This window comes from Notechis scutatus, chromosome 2, assembly GCF_049901735.1.
Source record: "Notechis scutatus isolate UNSWTSFEM ecotype Mainland chromosome 2, rNotScu1.2, whole genome shotgun sequence".
Taxonomy (NCBI): domain Eukaryota; kingdom Metazoa; phylum Chordata; class Lepidosauria; order Squamata; family Elapidae; genus Notechis; species Notechis scutatus.
Window position 1 is genome coordinate 247937981 of NC_142010.1, and position 16839 is coordinate 247954819.

At 33.0% G+C, this 16839-nt stretch overlaps 1 protein-coding gene across 3 annotated transcripts in view; it reads right to left on the bottom strand.

Annotated features, from left to right (window-relative positions):
* NIPBL (NIPBL cohesin loading factor) overlaps positions 1-16839 on the bottom strand; it is a 157388-nt gene that overhangs the window by 62867 nt on the left and 77682 nt on the right. For 2 of the 3 annotated variants that reach the window (XM_026666409.2, XM_026666412.2), the window contains exons 9-10: positions 10842-11474; positions 733-2226 (exon numbers count right to left, since the gene is read on the bottom strand). In XM_026666409.2, the coding sequence (XP_026522194.1) occupies positions 733-2226; positions 10842-11474 (2127 nt within the window). The remainder of the gene's footprint in view (positions 1-732; positions 2227-10841; positions 11475-16839) is intronic. The other variant, XM_026666413.2, reaches the window with a different exon arrangement.

Consider the following 16839-nt stretch of genomic DNA (forward strand, 5'->3'; position numbering starts at 1 on the left):
TTTTGTAGACAGGAGTGGTTTGCAAGGTTCTGGCATTTGTTGTTCAAGAACAATAAACTGGAACTGGACTTCCCCAAAAATTTGTGTGGAAGCAATATAGAACTATCTCTTCCATTTTATATACAAAATAAGCTGCTCATGTTATCTAATATACCTTTCATTCAAACTTTGGCATAGTTTAAGTACCTGAATCCATTTCTGCTGGCTGAACGAAACAAAGCAGGAAGAGTCCAGTAGCATGAACCAATATGCTTTCTCACTGACATTAAGACAGCACTTTCCACAACATTATCTTTTTGTATGGATGTAGCAACTTTAATATTTTATCCATTCTGAAAATAGGGTGGGCCAAGATCATCACCCAAATACAAACTGGAAATCTTGATTATTAAGAGATCAAATTATCCCATCACAACTAGTCACTGAATTAGAATGAACCATTTGGACCACTGATGTCAACCCTCAGCTCAGTATAGGAATCCAAATGAAATAGCTCGGATGAACAGCTATCTTCAATACTGCTTGACTACATTCACAGAACTAGATTTCATAACTATCATCATCAACTTTCATGGAAATATGAATTAAAAATCAAAATAAGTTGAACCAACTAATATTTTTACAATTTATTTTCAAGTAATTATTACTAATAATAACTTAATTGTCAAGGAACTTTTTATAGTCAAACTCAACAAGACATCAAAGGTAATAGATAAAATGTTGTACTCTTACCTTTACTTGATTTAGATGACTTGTTTTTGTTTGATCTGAAACAAGTGCTTCTTGATTTATCTTCTCTGTCCTTAATAAATTTTTGTACATCATCCAAAGAAAGTTTTTGCAGAACAACTACTGGTTTAGCTCCTTTATTTAGATCTTCTACTAATCCAATCTTCTCAACCTTATTCTTCGGTTCACCTTTAAATTCTGATTTCCTTACTTCGTGCATGACATTGCCATCTTTATCACGTTTTATTTTTGGAATGATAAAATGTTTTAAAGCCCCAGATCTTCCCCCCAACAAATAACTGGGAAATTCAGCTTTACTATCTCCATGTGCTTTACTACTATCCATTTTGCTTTTATTACCATCTGTCCTCCGATCATCCTTACTATTCTGTGATTTAAAACTTGGTCTATCAGTTCTTAATTTACTTTCCTGTTTAATACGAGGACTGTCCGGTCTTGATCTCTGATCTCCAGAAGACAGCTTATCCCGGGACTCACCAGACTCATGTCTGTGTTTCCTGTCTAGTCTCTCTGCTTTTGTGTTATCAGTTCTAATGATATGTTTAGAATCATGTTCACCTTTACTTGAAGATCGCAAATATTCTGGTCTTCGCATCTTTGATGGGTCTCCTCTATATCGTTCTGATTCACCTCTGTCCTCAGTTTTTTGTTTAAGGCCATCATGATCCCGTCTTACAGAATCAGAAATTGAACGCCCATCAGGCCTCTGTTTTAATGAGTCAGACCTTTCAGATTTCACCCTGGATGGATCAGATTTCATGTCCATTTTATATTTAGATATATCAAGCTTCTTTTCCAGTGAAGATTTATTAGAATCACGCCTGTTCTCATGTCTGTGTTTAGGAGTTTCTGGTCTGCCTTCATTTTTCTGCTTTGGGGTTTCTGGTCTGCCTTCATTTTTCTGTTTTGGAGTATCAGGCCTCACTTCATTTTTTTGTTTTGGAGTCTCGGGTCTTTGTCTTATTTCCTGCTTGCCATTATTTTGTTTGCCCTCATTTTGTTTCACATCCACCTGTCTATTTTCATGTTTGCTTTCATGTTTAATTTCTGCTTGCTTGCTTTCACAGTGTTTAATTTCTATCCGTTTACCCTCATTTTGTTGTATTCCTGTTTGTTTGTTCTCATTGTGTTGTACTTCCATTTTTATACCTTCAGAATCTGACTTTTTCCTTAGAGTTTCAGGGAAGTTTTCTGTTTTTAGTTTTAGTACTCCAATTACATCATCTTGGGCAACAAATAGAGAACCATCATTACACTGCTTTATCTCTTCAGGCTTTTTGATAATATCCAAGTCCTGAGTAAGAACTGCCTGAGAGTCCGCCCGTCCGGCTTGCTGTAGATCGATACTAACCATCAAGGCTGGTCGTGACCCATTTCCTGCAGAATTTGTGTCCTGAGAAGCTGGTTTATTTCCTCCTGTAGCACCTCCAGCCTCCTGTGGAAAGGAATCTTGTTTTCGTTTCTTTAAAGGCTTATCTGCAGATCAAAGAAAAATTGTTAAAAGGTGCTTATCATTTTATAGAACACTACATGTAGACAGATGAAAACATATATTCATACACGATTATATATTTTGATTGATCAGGTAATATTATTCCTTAACTATTTGCTAATTGCTTTGTAAACCATTTATACAATACTGATAATAATTGTGGAAGGAACTGTAAAAGATACTTCAGTTATCATACTTCCTCAATGGTGAGTTTTCACAGATCTATTTGAATGTATCAAGGAAACCAAAGAAGCAAGTTGCTTACATGTATCTTCAATAGTTTGAGTGATCGCCTGTATATTCATTTATGAGTTTGGCATAACCAGCCTCTTAGTTAAAATATTCTAGAAGTGAAATCTTTAGGCACCAATTTCAGCTTCATTTTTTCTTCCAGTTCAGTGATGGCCAAGACAGGAAATATTTCTTGGCCTTAAATATAAGTCAATGAATAAGGATTGCAGATTTTATAATGAACAGAAAACTATTTGAAGAACCAAAATACACACAAGCAAATTGTTGTTAACCGTGATTTTTGCGGATCATATGTATATATACATGGTGAACAGCAAGCCAATTTATACCTCATAAAAAGCTATTATTTCAAAGAAATGAAGACAACCTCTCCTAAAGCCTGCACTGATTATGCCCAAAATTTTAGGCAGTAGTGTCATAGAAAGGTAGATTAAACACACATCTTGAAAATGCACACATTTATCAGCAACAACGGATATTGTTGTAGCTCAAGTTGAATGTCAATGCCACTGAGAAGATAGAGCAGACAAATGAACTCTAATGGAGAATAATGAGAAGCAGAATCAAATGTATGTTTGTTTGAACATAAGAAGGAGGTAGTTGATTATATTTATAGCAATTTTGTACACTTCACTTACAAACTAAAGAAATGTATCATAAATCTGTATAGAAAATACATGAAAACTTTACTGTTTCATACAATTAGTGCAAGACTCAGAAGACTGGAGTGCAAAAAACTCACTGTCCAGTGTGTTTAAATCTGGATTATCTGCTTATTGAATGCAGGCTTCTTTCATCAAGTGGAACAGAATCACAAACCTTGGTGACGCAGAAATTAAGGTATGCTTGCTTACAGTTAAGAGTTGCAGGAACAGATAAAATTCTTCTCTATTTCTATAAAAAGTCTTTGGCTATGAAAGTGCCATTGCAATACAAATAGCATTAACTTTGGCTGTACTATAATGAGTTTCATCGGTGTCTTCTACATGTGAAACAAATTCTTGAAAGATCTCAGTTCTTAAGAATGCTTAGACTATAATTCAAAGAATCATTACAGTAGGGTTCTTCCAGAGAATGTCCATCAGAAAAAAAAATTGTTCCAAAGGGGAACTAATCTAATACAGACATGGGTTGGTTTAATCCTGACTACAGATGTGAAAAGCTATATTGTCTACAATAGGATTTTATTGATATCTCTGGCCCAAAATTTCAACCTGTTTAAGACACATCTATTTTAATATAATGATATGATTGTAACTGCTCAAAGATAAATTCAGCTAGTAACTGCTAATCCTGGTTTATTGTTCTAGAGATCAATGCACTAAGATGCAAATACACATTCTAACTGCTCTTGGGTTTGGCAATGATGAAAGATTTGAAAAATCAAGATTTCAGAGATGCATGCAAAGGTTGGAAATCAAGTCTGTGCTATCATTTGGACTCACATCTGTTGCACTCAAACTGTTGTGATGAACTTGATCCAGGATAAGGTATGAGCAGAGTCCACTTCAGCTCAAGGCTTGTCTTGGAGCAAGACCATGAGACTTTCTATCATATTCAGCTTTACTCCAATGAAGTTGGTGGTCTGAGTCAATTTAAGGAAAACTTCTCTGCACTGAAACAGTCAGAGAGAAGCTCACCTGTGAAAAGTGATTTCAATATAGAGCAAGACTTTGTAATGTGTCGAGGCCTCTAAAGACAGTTTTATGTAATAGTATCTAATAACTGATACTTGGAAATGAGCAATAGCTACCATTTAATGAAGACATGCAGTAATGTAGCAAATCCAAGGGGAATAATAGTGATAAGTAAAGGAGTATCACCAAGACATAGGCAAATGGTGAATGGTGCTAAGAAAATAAGAGTTTTCAGACCAACAGCTGTTTACCAGCCACTTAGAATAAGTACAATTGCTATCTGAAAATAAAACAATGCCTCTAGTCCAGAATTGGCCTCAATCTTCAGCTCTGATTCAACATATAATACAAAAGGAAAAGCTACTAATATGTAAACTGCTGGCACTTCCCGTTATTTACAAAAAGAGTCATCATCTTCTAGTCTACTATAAGACTGTAAGAAAAAGACTGGGGTTCTTGTATCATTATTCTTTTTATCTTACTAAATCTTGATAAAACTTGTGTTTGAAAAAAGAATAACTCAATTCAGGCAGCTCTGAAATTAACTGACAAAAACAATTAGTATATTTTCCGGAAGGCAGTACTGTAGCCCTTCTATAGCCTTTCAAACATGGACAATATACACTTAATCAAGAATGGATGCTGGAGTATTTGAAAGAAAGATTTCAATAAGCAGAAGAAATTTATCCTCTGTAACATCTCTGTAAGACCTATAATGCATAAAACATAGATCACACCAAGTGATAAATTAATGTAAAGATGGCACTTAGGAATATAAGTAGAGTTTTAAAACAGATTCCTTAAAATTGAGCGAGACAATGATTTTTTTATCCATAGGAAAAGACTTGGGATGATGTCTAATAGAATCATTTCTAAGTAAATAAAACTGATAGTTCAGAGGATAGGACCATTTAATATATTGTTTTTAATTATTGCAGCCTAACTTTGTGTTGCTTTTAGAAAAATTTTTCATCTCATTCTAGCTAACTGTCCATGTGAATCTGCAAAGCCATACATGATACTTTAGCACAATCAAATAATCTAATTTTACCACAGCAATCCATAATATCCTAAGCAATATGACTTGTTGCTTGGTCAGATGGGCATCTTTACTTCAAAAATGTTGGCTCTTTGTTATTTTTAGAAAGCTTTTCCACAAATGTCGAGACATTCTTCCCATTGAAAATGTATATATTATTATTCTATGCATATCATGTAGTCTGTTCTATAGGATGATAGCATAGTTATAAAATACATTTATTTTTTTTCATTTTGTCAATCAGTTGCCTCTTTTTATAGGCGATGTGTGAATAAGAAAGGGAAGGAGTACTAGAGTCCTGTTTTTGCAAGAAATCTTGGCCACTTGGAACACTAATACTCCTATCAAGACAGTTGACCTTTGATTACAATTGAAATACCAGGTCAACCTATGGCAGTTATTACTTTTCTGAGCGCAGGATAATGGTATCTGCATAACTGTTCAGTGTAGGGTTACATACCCTCTAAATGTGATACTGGGTTTTGATTACCCACTCCAATAGTGGGAAGGAAGATTTATCAGAATTGGAGTCTGATTAATCCTCTTCAAAGTCAGGAGATGCTTAAAGAAAATTTTATTTTACTCAGCAGAAGGCAAAGCTAGAGGAAAAAGAAAAGAGGTAACAGTGGCTGAAAGCATAGTAAATACAGCAACGGAACTGATAATAATGCCAGAATTATTGGGAGAAATGATACCAAAGTAACTGACATATTAACTTAACATTTAAAGTTGAGACTGATGCAGTGGACTTTGGTTGAGACTTAAACACTACAGAGAGCATATTCGTGTAGCTGGTATTGCCCCAATTTTAGCATCATTTTCCAATGTATGAACTGGAGGAAGCAGGAAGGAAATGATAGCATCTTAATATCTGAAAATCTTCATAAAAGTTGTGATATTAGTTTTGACACTGATTACAGTAGCATGAGTCTTCCAACACAGTAATCAGAATGGGTGAAAATTATATATCCTGTTAGAAGAGTATTATGCAACTTCTTTTGGCTTAGAACAAATAAGTACTATAAATAGCTCCTACACCTCCCGCCCACAAGATTCCCCTATGTCTGAGAAAACACATTTTCAGTGGAAAAGCACTGAAAATTCAAAGACCATCTAGGTGTAGACAAAACATCGGGGTTACATGAAATTTTGGGCAGGGAATGGACAAATCTTGAAAGATAAGTTTGAAATTGACAATTTATTATGCTGGGGGATCAAGCTGGGCAGAGATCAATGAATTGTCCAGCTACCAGAATCCAGTTTGATAAACAGCTCCTAAGTACAATGAAGTGGCTTGAATATATACCTGAAATAATGCCAAAAGATGGAGAGTGATCCCTGTCCTGTAACATCATCTTCCCCAAAAAAGAGTGTAAAAAAGAAAAACAGGTGTATCAAGTGTATGTGGTCAAATATTACCATCTATGAAATGACCCTTACCAAGGCAGAAAAGACACTGAGCATGGCAGATAACGACAGAACCTTTCTCCCATAACTGTGTTCTAAACAAAGTCTAAAATAGATGATAAAGATGGGTTCTAACTGCTCCGCTCCCCAGACAAAAAAGAAAATACAAAATGGAGAAGGAGAAACATACAGATTGGTACAAATATATGACTACATATTGCCTATAAAATTCTTCAAATAGGACTGTATGTTGTAAAGTTCACATTTCAACTCAACATGTCACCTTGCATGAGAAGAGTGGCTTATAAATTTGATAATTAAATAAAGAAATCCCTAATTAACTGAAACCTAACCATATGGATTACTGTTGTTAAATAAATAAATAGTAGATTTCTGTGAACATACACATTTTGATAAATTAATCACTATCCAGTTATAAAATACCATCAGAATTAAGACAATCCCCCATATCATTTTGCCTGCTAGTTAATTAACAATCTATTTGTTTTGGATTTTCCAGGAAAAAAAAGTTTTATGCAAAACATTCTTACATTTTGTGGGAGTAAATCACAAGTTTGAGATATTTTCAATTTTATGTTTGCCACCCTAACCTGCATTTCAAAATGTAAAAATGGTATTTAAATTATTAAATTACTACAGTTTAGAATTAGATCTCCAAGGAACCCATTGCTAAAATATATGAAAATTATCTAACTAAGAACATTTTAACACAAATAATGTTACAATATAAATAAAAAATTGAAGGATATATAAAATCCTAGAAAATAAAGTTCTTTATATATGGCAAAAGTAAGTCAGGTAAGTTCACTTTAAATAAAAATGACAAACTCATGTACTGTGCTCAATTTGGCATATAGTTGAGATAATGCCTAATGAGCATAATTTGAACACATTTGACTTATATGCAGCAGAAACTGGAAACTGAAGTAGAAAAATAGAATTTTTGATCTGCAGAAAGGTAATAGGTAACTCCAGCCTCTGGCTCAATTCTTTCATAAATTCATTTCAGAATTCACTAGCTACAGTATCTCCATAGACAATTCTCTATATGATTTGAGACAATGCTACAAATAAAATTTCATCTAGTCTTGTAACTATGACACTGTAGTAAAGCAAAAGTGATACTTATTTTGTATATATTAAAGGTAGTCCTCGACTTACGACCATAATTGGGACATGAATTTGCATTATTGATGTGCTTAAGTGAGGCACGCCAGATTTTATGATCTTTTTGCTGGATTTCTTAAAACATGGTTATTAAGCAAATCCAGCTTCCTTCATCAATTTTGTTTGTTGGAAGCCTCCTAGAAAGGTTGGCAATTATGTGATCCTGGAACACTGCGATTATTGTAAATACATGCTGGTTGCCATGCACTTGAATTTGACCATGTGACTGAGGGGATGCTATGATAGTCTTAAGTGCAAGGACACGTCATGAGTTACTTTTTTCAGTGCCATTTGTTAAACGAATGGTTGTAATTTGAGGATCACTTGTACTGACTCATGATCCAACTAAGACCTTCTAAACAATCTTCTTTTGAAATTTGGTAATACGTCAAGGGCTACCTATAAATACGTATATTTGGGGCTTATATCTGGCCCCAAATATACAACAATATTTATAGGTAGCCCTTGATGTATGACCATGACCATAATTGGGACCAGAATTTCTGTTGCTTATTAAAGTGGTTGAGTTGCACCTGGTTACGACCTTTTTTGTGGTTGTTAAGCAAATCACTGCAGTTGTAAATTATGCAGTTGTTAAGCAAATTCAGTTTTCCCCCATTGTCCTTGCTTGTTGGAAGCCAGCTGGGGCTCCCATGATCCTGGGATGCTGCAACCGTTATAAATACATGCCAGTTGCCAAACGCCCAAATTTTGGTCATATAACCATGGACATGCTACATTAATCATAACTGTCAAAACCAGTCGTAAGGCACCTTTTTTTAAGTGCCACTGTATCTTCGAATAGTTGCTAAACAAATGGTTTTAAGTCGAAGACTACCTGCATAAGCTTTAATATTTTTTTACATTTTCATGAATTTTGGCCTATGTTCGATATAATTTAGATATAATGTTATCTTGTTTCATCTAATAATTAAAATGTTCAAATGTAATAAAAATCTGTATGGCTCATGAATAATGCCTAAGAAAAGTTTAATTTTAATAATGTACTGTTATTTCCAGTTGTGAATGTTCAAATAATATCATATAAATCCTTCAAAGTTTTCAAGTTCACATTTCTCAAAATATATCCTGATACTTTCACAACAAAAACCTTGCTACAATCTCAGTTATGTTCAGTTTAACAGGTTAACAAAGCTTCTTCCATAATGTCAATTTAATCAAAATTTAGAAATGTTTGCTCTGAATAAATCCACGTGTCTACTAAGCTCTCTTCAAGTAAGAAAAAAAAATATACAATTTTTTTTTAAAAAATCTATCATTAAAATATACTGTACATTGAATAAGCAATAAGGTAAAAATTTAGGATATAATTTACCAAGACTGTATTTTTGTCATTTAGGCAAAGATCAACACAATATGTTTAATATATTTCTAAAAAGAAGAGGCTAAACCAATTCTAGTACCATTTAATAATTAACTTTGTATCTTTAAAACAAGTATTCAATATAACTGAAAATGACTGTTTGATATCAAGTACTTTGGTCTATGATTTTGGCACATAATATCAGATTGACTATTTGAAATTTTTCTTTGTATATAAGGAGGAATTGAAATCATACGTTATTGTTCAATCTAAAAAGATTTCAGATATAGTATGTTCCTATATCACCAATTTTGCAATTCAGTTGTTTGAATTAATTATGCAATGCATAGTCTTCTTTTCTGAAATTACCTGGAATGTTTGTGATAATCTTCCCTCTGATTTCCATCACTTAATAACTTCTTTGAAATGGGACTACTATATGATATGCTCCCAGGATTGTAATGGTTCCAGACCATATAGATATCTTTGTTTATTGTACTGCTATCTGGATTCTAAATCATGCTGATCAATTAAATCAAGATTGATTTAGGAAGCTTCATCTGCCACCTTTCAATTTGTTCCAGATTAGAGAAAACTATTTTACATACTGGTAACCGCAGGTGTTAATCTAGGACCAACCATTTGGGATTTTTCCCCCTTCCTCCTGTCTTCATTGATTTCCAAATTCACTTACAATTATTTTTCTGGAAGTCCTATTTTTTAATATACTTTTTAAATGTTTCAGTATTTTCTCAAGAAACATTTATAAAACATCTTCCTTGGGGGGAAAAATACAATTTAAATATCTCTGCATCCACAAGATCAATTTCAGAAGGTATCACAGTCTTCAAAAATCTGAGGTAATAAATCTATGGCAATTTCAATTCCTACATTCAAATACAATGATATTTATTTCTGAGAAAACATGAGTGGAATTGCTCTACAATTCTGAAACTATAACAATTCCTACATTAAGAATTTGGAATTAGTCAATCATAATTCTACTGCTGATTTGATATAAATCTTTGTAACATGTCTTTGCCCTGATTCATGGATCACACTAAACGATATGTTTTGCTTGATTCTAGTTTAGGATGCTGTGGAGGCAGTTTTAATGTAATCCTTGGTTTATGACTCTTTATTGACATTTTGAAGTTACAATGGTGCTGAAAAAAATGACTGATGATTGGTACTCACACTTATGACTATCACAGCATCCCCATGGTCACCTGATTGAGGTTTGGGTTCTTGACAATTGGCATACATTTATGGAAGCTGCAGTATCCTGGGGCCACATGACTGCCATTTGTGTCCTTCCTAGCTGTCTTCCGACAAGCAAATTGAATGGGGAAAGCCAGATTCACTGAATGACCATGTGATTCATTTAACTGCAGTGATTCATTTCATGACCACAGCAAAAAAAAAAGGTTGTAAAACTGGGCATGAGGGCATGAGTCAGTTAACAATCACATTACTTAGAAATTGATATTCCAGTCCCAATTGTAGTCTTAAGTTGAGAACTGCCTGCGTAGTACTAAAGCACGCTTAAATACTATAGTTTTTTGTGATTTAGGAATGTAGAACGTGAATAGATATTGTTTGAGCAACAGGTCATTTCTAATACTCTTCTACAATTATGATATTTTGAAACTACCTGCTGTGCATTGTCAAAAAGGTATCCCTACAGCAATTGTATAGCATCTTTTCACACCAAGGATATTCAACTATCTTTTAGACTACAAGCATTTTTACCTTTGTCTTGCACTTCTTTTGAAAACCGTTCCCTTTCAATAGCTGATTCCCGTTCTATCCGTTCAATTTCAGCCAATGCATCCAATTCTACTTCATCATATGGCGTAATAGTCCCGTGCTGTGAAACCTGTGGATGTGTCTGTACCAAAGGATTTTGAGGTTGTTTTGCAGAAACTGAAGTGTTCGGTTGTAAAACAGGCACTTGTTGCGCCTGGAGGAATGCTGTTTGTTCATGCTGCGGTAAACACTGAGCAGCATTTAGAGGCCTATTAATATCCTGTGGAGTAACTGGCGTTTTAGATGTCTGTCCTGGATACTGCACATTAAAAGAAATATCCCCTTCCGATGCATTACTGTTTTCCAAACCAGAAAGCATGTCATCCTGCTGGTCCATATCTGAAGATCTTATACGACTGAGTCTTAATGTAAGTTTAGTCGAGTCCTTGGATGGAGAACTAATAATATCATACATTGCAGCTTTTTCAGTCTGGTCTTTTTCATCCTTGACTAATTTCATTTTCTTTTGTTTCTTTTGCTTTCTTTCTGGAGAATCTAACAATATGTCTGGGGGAACATCTCTAGGTGATGAATAAGGTGGAGGCTGAGATGGAAGTATTAAAGGTGGTCTTGATCCTAGAATAATAATTTAGAAAAACTGAGTAGTTATGTAGATTCATATTTTCATGAGAGCACACACAATGTAACAACCTTTATTAACAATTCATATTAATACATATATATGTATTTACAAAATAAAAAATGAGTTCTGAAAATAAACACAACAAAATCTATGCCTATCAATCTGGCAATCCACATCTAGCGGAGGAGTCATTCTAAAAAAATGCAATACTTTTGCATTGTAATGCAATAGTACATTCACATTTCAGTTCAAGATACGAGCTATTAGAAACATTTATTAAACAAAAACCAGTCAATGCAAGGTTAGCCCTGAAATGGTTAGTCACCCACTATAGTGATGAAAGCACAAATATAGACATTAAAACTCCATTGGAATATATACACATAACATCAAACATAAAAAGCTTGCACATTTTATACACAGGAAAATAATTTTTAATGGCTAGCAGATTACTTGCCTTCTATTTTTTTAGTGATTAACTGAAATCATTTGTACATACAAATTATTGTATATTTACATACTTGACAGTAGTTGCCATGACATTATGTACATTATGTCCCCAATGTTCAGACAATATACTTCAAAGGAATAAGCAAAGTAGATTTCCTATCACATCTTTTAATAAAACAAATGAAATTTCTTTTCTCTTACAAACTTTTACCTTATTTTTATCTCAACAAAAATACTGGCATATTATCTAGAATCCATTAAAGGACTCAAGTGGGGATAAAATTAATACATAATTTTTAAAAACAAACAATTATTCAAACTGTTCTTTGCCAATATTTTCCTTTTTTTAGTTATAAGTCTTCCTGTTCTTCAGAAAAAAGGTAGGAATAGATTACTAATTTATATGATGCTATTGTATTTTCAACTAACAAGCATCACAGATATGAAAATTTAAGACTGATTTAAAACATCAGTATTCTATTTTAACGATAGGCTGTAGTCTGTGAAGCAGCTAGAAGGCACTGCTTAATAATGTTCATTGTAATATCTATATTTTAAATTCAAGTACACTTGAAAAACAAAATCTATATATAACACAAGCATGTATTTGTCACCTTCATTTTTATAGTTTTTTATATAAGCAATTGTATAGTAGTTTATTTCTTCCTTCTCCAAAGCGATCACTCCAGCATGTGATACAGAGTTCACAACATGTTTTCAGGATCCCAGATAAAAGGAGTATGGAATTGCTCTTCTACATTTTTTTCAAAACAAGTTTCTAATAAATCTGCTTTGAGTACAGTTATTCTGGACAAGACTTCAGTTACATTGACCATTTACTTCCATCTAACTTTGAGATACCGTGTTTCTCATATAATAAGGCCGGGTCTTATTTTTTTTTTGAGCCCCGAAAAAATGGCTAGGCCATCTTTTTGGGGGTGACTTAATTCCCCCCCCCCCTTGCATCTTCGGGAGGGCAGCGATGGCTTGGATGTTGACCTCGGCGTTGGTGGGGCACTTCATATTGGGGTCAACGCAGGCAGCACTATATACGGGTGTACAACCAAAGTACTTCCTAACGGCAAGCCCCCCCCCACCATTCCCCCCATTTCGCATGTTTTAATATAGGCCTTAATTTGGGGGAGGGGCTTAATTTCATTTCATGCCTATAAAACATGCTGGGACTTCCTATTGGGGGAGGCCATATTGTTGGAGAAACAGGGTATTACAAAATAGAAATCAGCAAGGGAAATACTTAATACTCTCTGATATATGCAATCTTTTGAAAAATATTTTGCAAATACATCTAAAATATACATTGAAGACAAACATACAGACTACAGGTCTATGTAGATTCAAAAATATGTTTTCCAAATATTTTATCAGGTAGCTTGATCTACCTGAAAATTTCCATGGTCGTCTTTAGAAAGAACCCTACTGCAAATAAGGGGTCTTTTAATTAGATCTGTTTTGCTTCTTAAGCCTCATCTTCAGGTTCAACTTGAACAAATAGCTCAGTTTGATTAGTATCAGCAATTTTCAGGTTCTCGAGCAATTCAAGTTTGCCAATACTCATTGCTCTATCAGAATGTTTGTCAAGACATGCATTGCTATTTCAAGACATGCATTGTTATTTTAATAACAATCTATTCCATTTTGTTACTTCTTTTCCCAACCAGGTAGATTAAAAAACAACACACTAATGTATCTTTTTTTAATTGGATCCTGATAGCCTTTCACTTCTATTAAAGTAAATGTTCAACTATTTTTACAGGTGACTCAATTTCACTCTAATGCACAAAACATTTATGTTTGATACCTTAGTACATATTTAGGAAATCTTGGAAAATACATTGTTCCAACACATGAGCTGTGTTATTGTGCCTTAATACCTCCCCATTTTAAATTCCCAAACCCAAATGCCTCCATTTCACAAAAGTTACCTTATTATTGTATTTTTATTATAATTAAAAATTATTCATCATTCTTCATTTTTATTCACTAATACTATTCTTAGTTCTTGAACTCCAGTCCACAGTTGATTTTTTAAATATAAATTCACTAATGATTTTATACAAAATAGAGTGGTTTGTACCAATCTATAAACTTCAGAAATTCAGAGATTTCGCAGCATGCAAATCTTACAACACTTTTACAGGTTTAATAAACTACAAATCTATTCAAAGCAGTCACTTTAGGTTTGACAATCAAAAGGATCTAAAGAAGGACATACAGTTGTAACATAACTAATTTGAATGCATAAATAGATAATTCATTTTGCACTGAAATATTAGAGCCAGGTAGTATTTTATAAACTAAACTTCACAAGTGAAACTGACAAATATTTAAAAATTTGGCCTGATACAGCATACATTACATAATCAGTTCAGTCTTTTAACTATTAAATGCTCACCTCTCCATTAAATAGAAACAAAGCCATAAGTTACAAATGATAATTCAACATATTTATCCCCACAAGCATTTTTAAATCTTTATACATAAGCTGCCCTCAATAAATTTATCTCACTTCCTGGAAGAGGACAAAGGAAAATAAAGTCAAATTTGAGAAACTGATTTGATCATATTCTACTATTTGAATATTTGTGTATTTTTTTATTTATCAGTAATTTATCTACCATAATGTAGATTAATGTACCCCAATGACTCCGTGACAATGATTATTAAAAGAGGAAATACTTACCTGTAGCAAGTTATCAAAATTTGCACCAGAATCTTGGGCTTTTCTTAAAATCAAGAGGGCTTTTAGAATGAATACACAAATTCTAATACACAAAATCCTAATATACCAAAAATAACAACAAGGTTTTTTGCTCAGCTTATACATTTCTGAGAAACAAAAGCATAGTTCTGGTTTAGCAATATGGAGATAAATACTATGGAAATTAATTATTTTTTAAGGCTCTAGGAAAAGATCAGTTACCATCCAAAAAGTAAATAGCCTTCCTTTCTGAAATGATCTTTCTTATAACGTTAGCACAATACTAATGTTAGTTCTGGCCTTTATTATAGAAAGAATAAAAAAAAATCCAGTAAGTCAAACAAAATCTAAATGCTAAAATAAAAATTTCACCAAAAAAAGTCACAAAAATGTCCACAATTCTACAACTAATTAAAATAATTTAGTAGTGATTGATATAATGAAATCACTTCCACTAACTTTTATTACCAATGGTTAACTGTAAACAAATGCCACTTCCAAAAACTTATTAACGGACAAATGCTTAAGCTAAGAATTTGTTGAGTTACTGAATGTTTAAATATCATACTTTTTGATTCATAAAATTGATATAAAAATCTGAATAATGTTCTCTATATATTTAATAAACACAATAGAGTAATCCAAGATTTTTTAATCTTCAGCCTAGTCAATGAACATTCTTTCAGACCACTCAAGAAGCATTTTCCAGATGAAGTAGATGAATGATCAAGGTAACTCTCCTTTTACTTTTGTCCTATAATTACTATTGTCAGCTTAGCATTTACTAAAGTGAAAATCAAAGCCAAAGTTTGTGTGTGTGTATGTTTAAATATCTATATAATTAATTCTTCAGTTGAAAATACCTTTCCTCTAAAGTAGAACTAGCTTGCACAATTGATGTTCCTCATAGGAATATCATGTTTATTTAGAGATCCATTTATAGTTGGAAGACTGACACAACTTTACAAATCATGCTTTATTTGTTATCATCTGCTATTATGATGAGAAAATAAATATCTACTATTGCTAATAAAAAAATAATTAGAAAGAATGAAGATAGTATTATATTAATTATTAACTATTAAGAAAAAAGTTTCATCCCTAAAATCAACCATGTCAGAATTCCATTTTTTAGAACAAGGATAGGCAATCTTTCAGTGATCGGGCCACACAGTTCTTTTAAAATGATTTTTTTTTAAAATACCACATTTGCCGAATTACATTATGACTTCAGAGAAACAGGCAGAACAAAGATCTTCAGATGGTGGTGGTGGTGAGGGATTGATTTGTATTTCTCTATTACGCCTATTGATTTGTATTTCTCTATTACGCCTATAAGTGATAGAATGGTATCAAACTTTGAAAGGCGGTTGAATCAAAACATTCTTTTTAAATGATTCAATGCATCAAATCTTCAAAATTTCATATGTGAAGACAAATTTATCAAATTAACTGTTGAAATAAAATAGACTCAATAGTCAAAGTAAACTGTTCAGATTCTTAAATAGTCAGATCACATTGATTCATTAGATCAGCAGTGTCAAACTCGCAGCGTCACATTTTTATCACATGATGTATCACGACTTTTTTCCTTTGCTAAAATAGAGGTGGGCATGGCCAACGCATGATGCACCCAGCCCACAGGCTGCGAGGTTGATGTCATGGGTGTTCAATATTTCAGCTTGCCCAAGCCGCACTGAATGAAGAGGAACTGCCTTGGGCCGCATATAAAATACATAATATACTGAAGTTAATGATCAAATTATTTGAATAAGATTGTATGTGGTTCATATACTTTGAGTAAGCAATTACAACAATGATTTTAAACTGGAGTTTTTTCTTCACTTATAGAATGATTTCTATTTCTAATATTGTTGTAGTATTCAACTCCATAAAGAACCAAGTATAGCCCACAAAGTAGCCTTTCAGGACCTCAATGAAAAACGAGTGTTTGGAATTACAAAACAATGGAAAAAGTATATTTTGCTAGGTTGTTCAAAATTATAAATATATTAAAATTTCAAATGGCACTGCAATTAAAGAGTATTAAATTTTGCTTTCTCTTATAGACAAAAGGGAATTTGTACCTTTATTTTCAAATATTTTAATTTTAAAATTCCCATTTTTCAAAATTAATACTGAATTTAAATATTCATAATAATTTTATATTTCAGAAGATCAATTCTTCT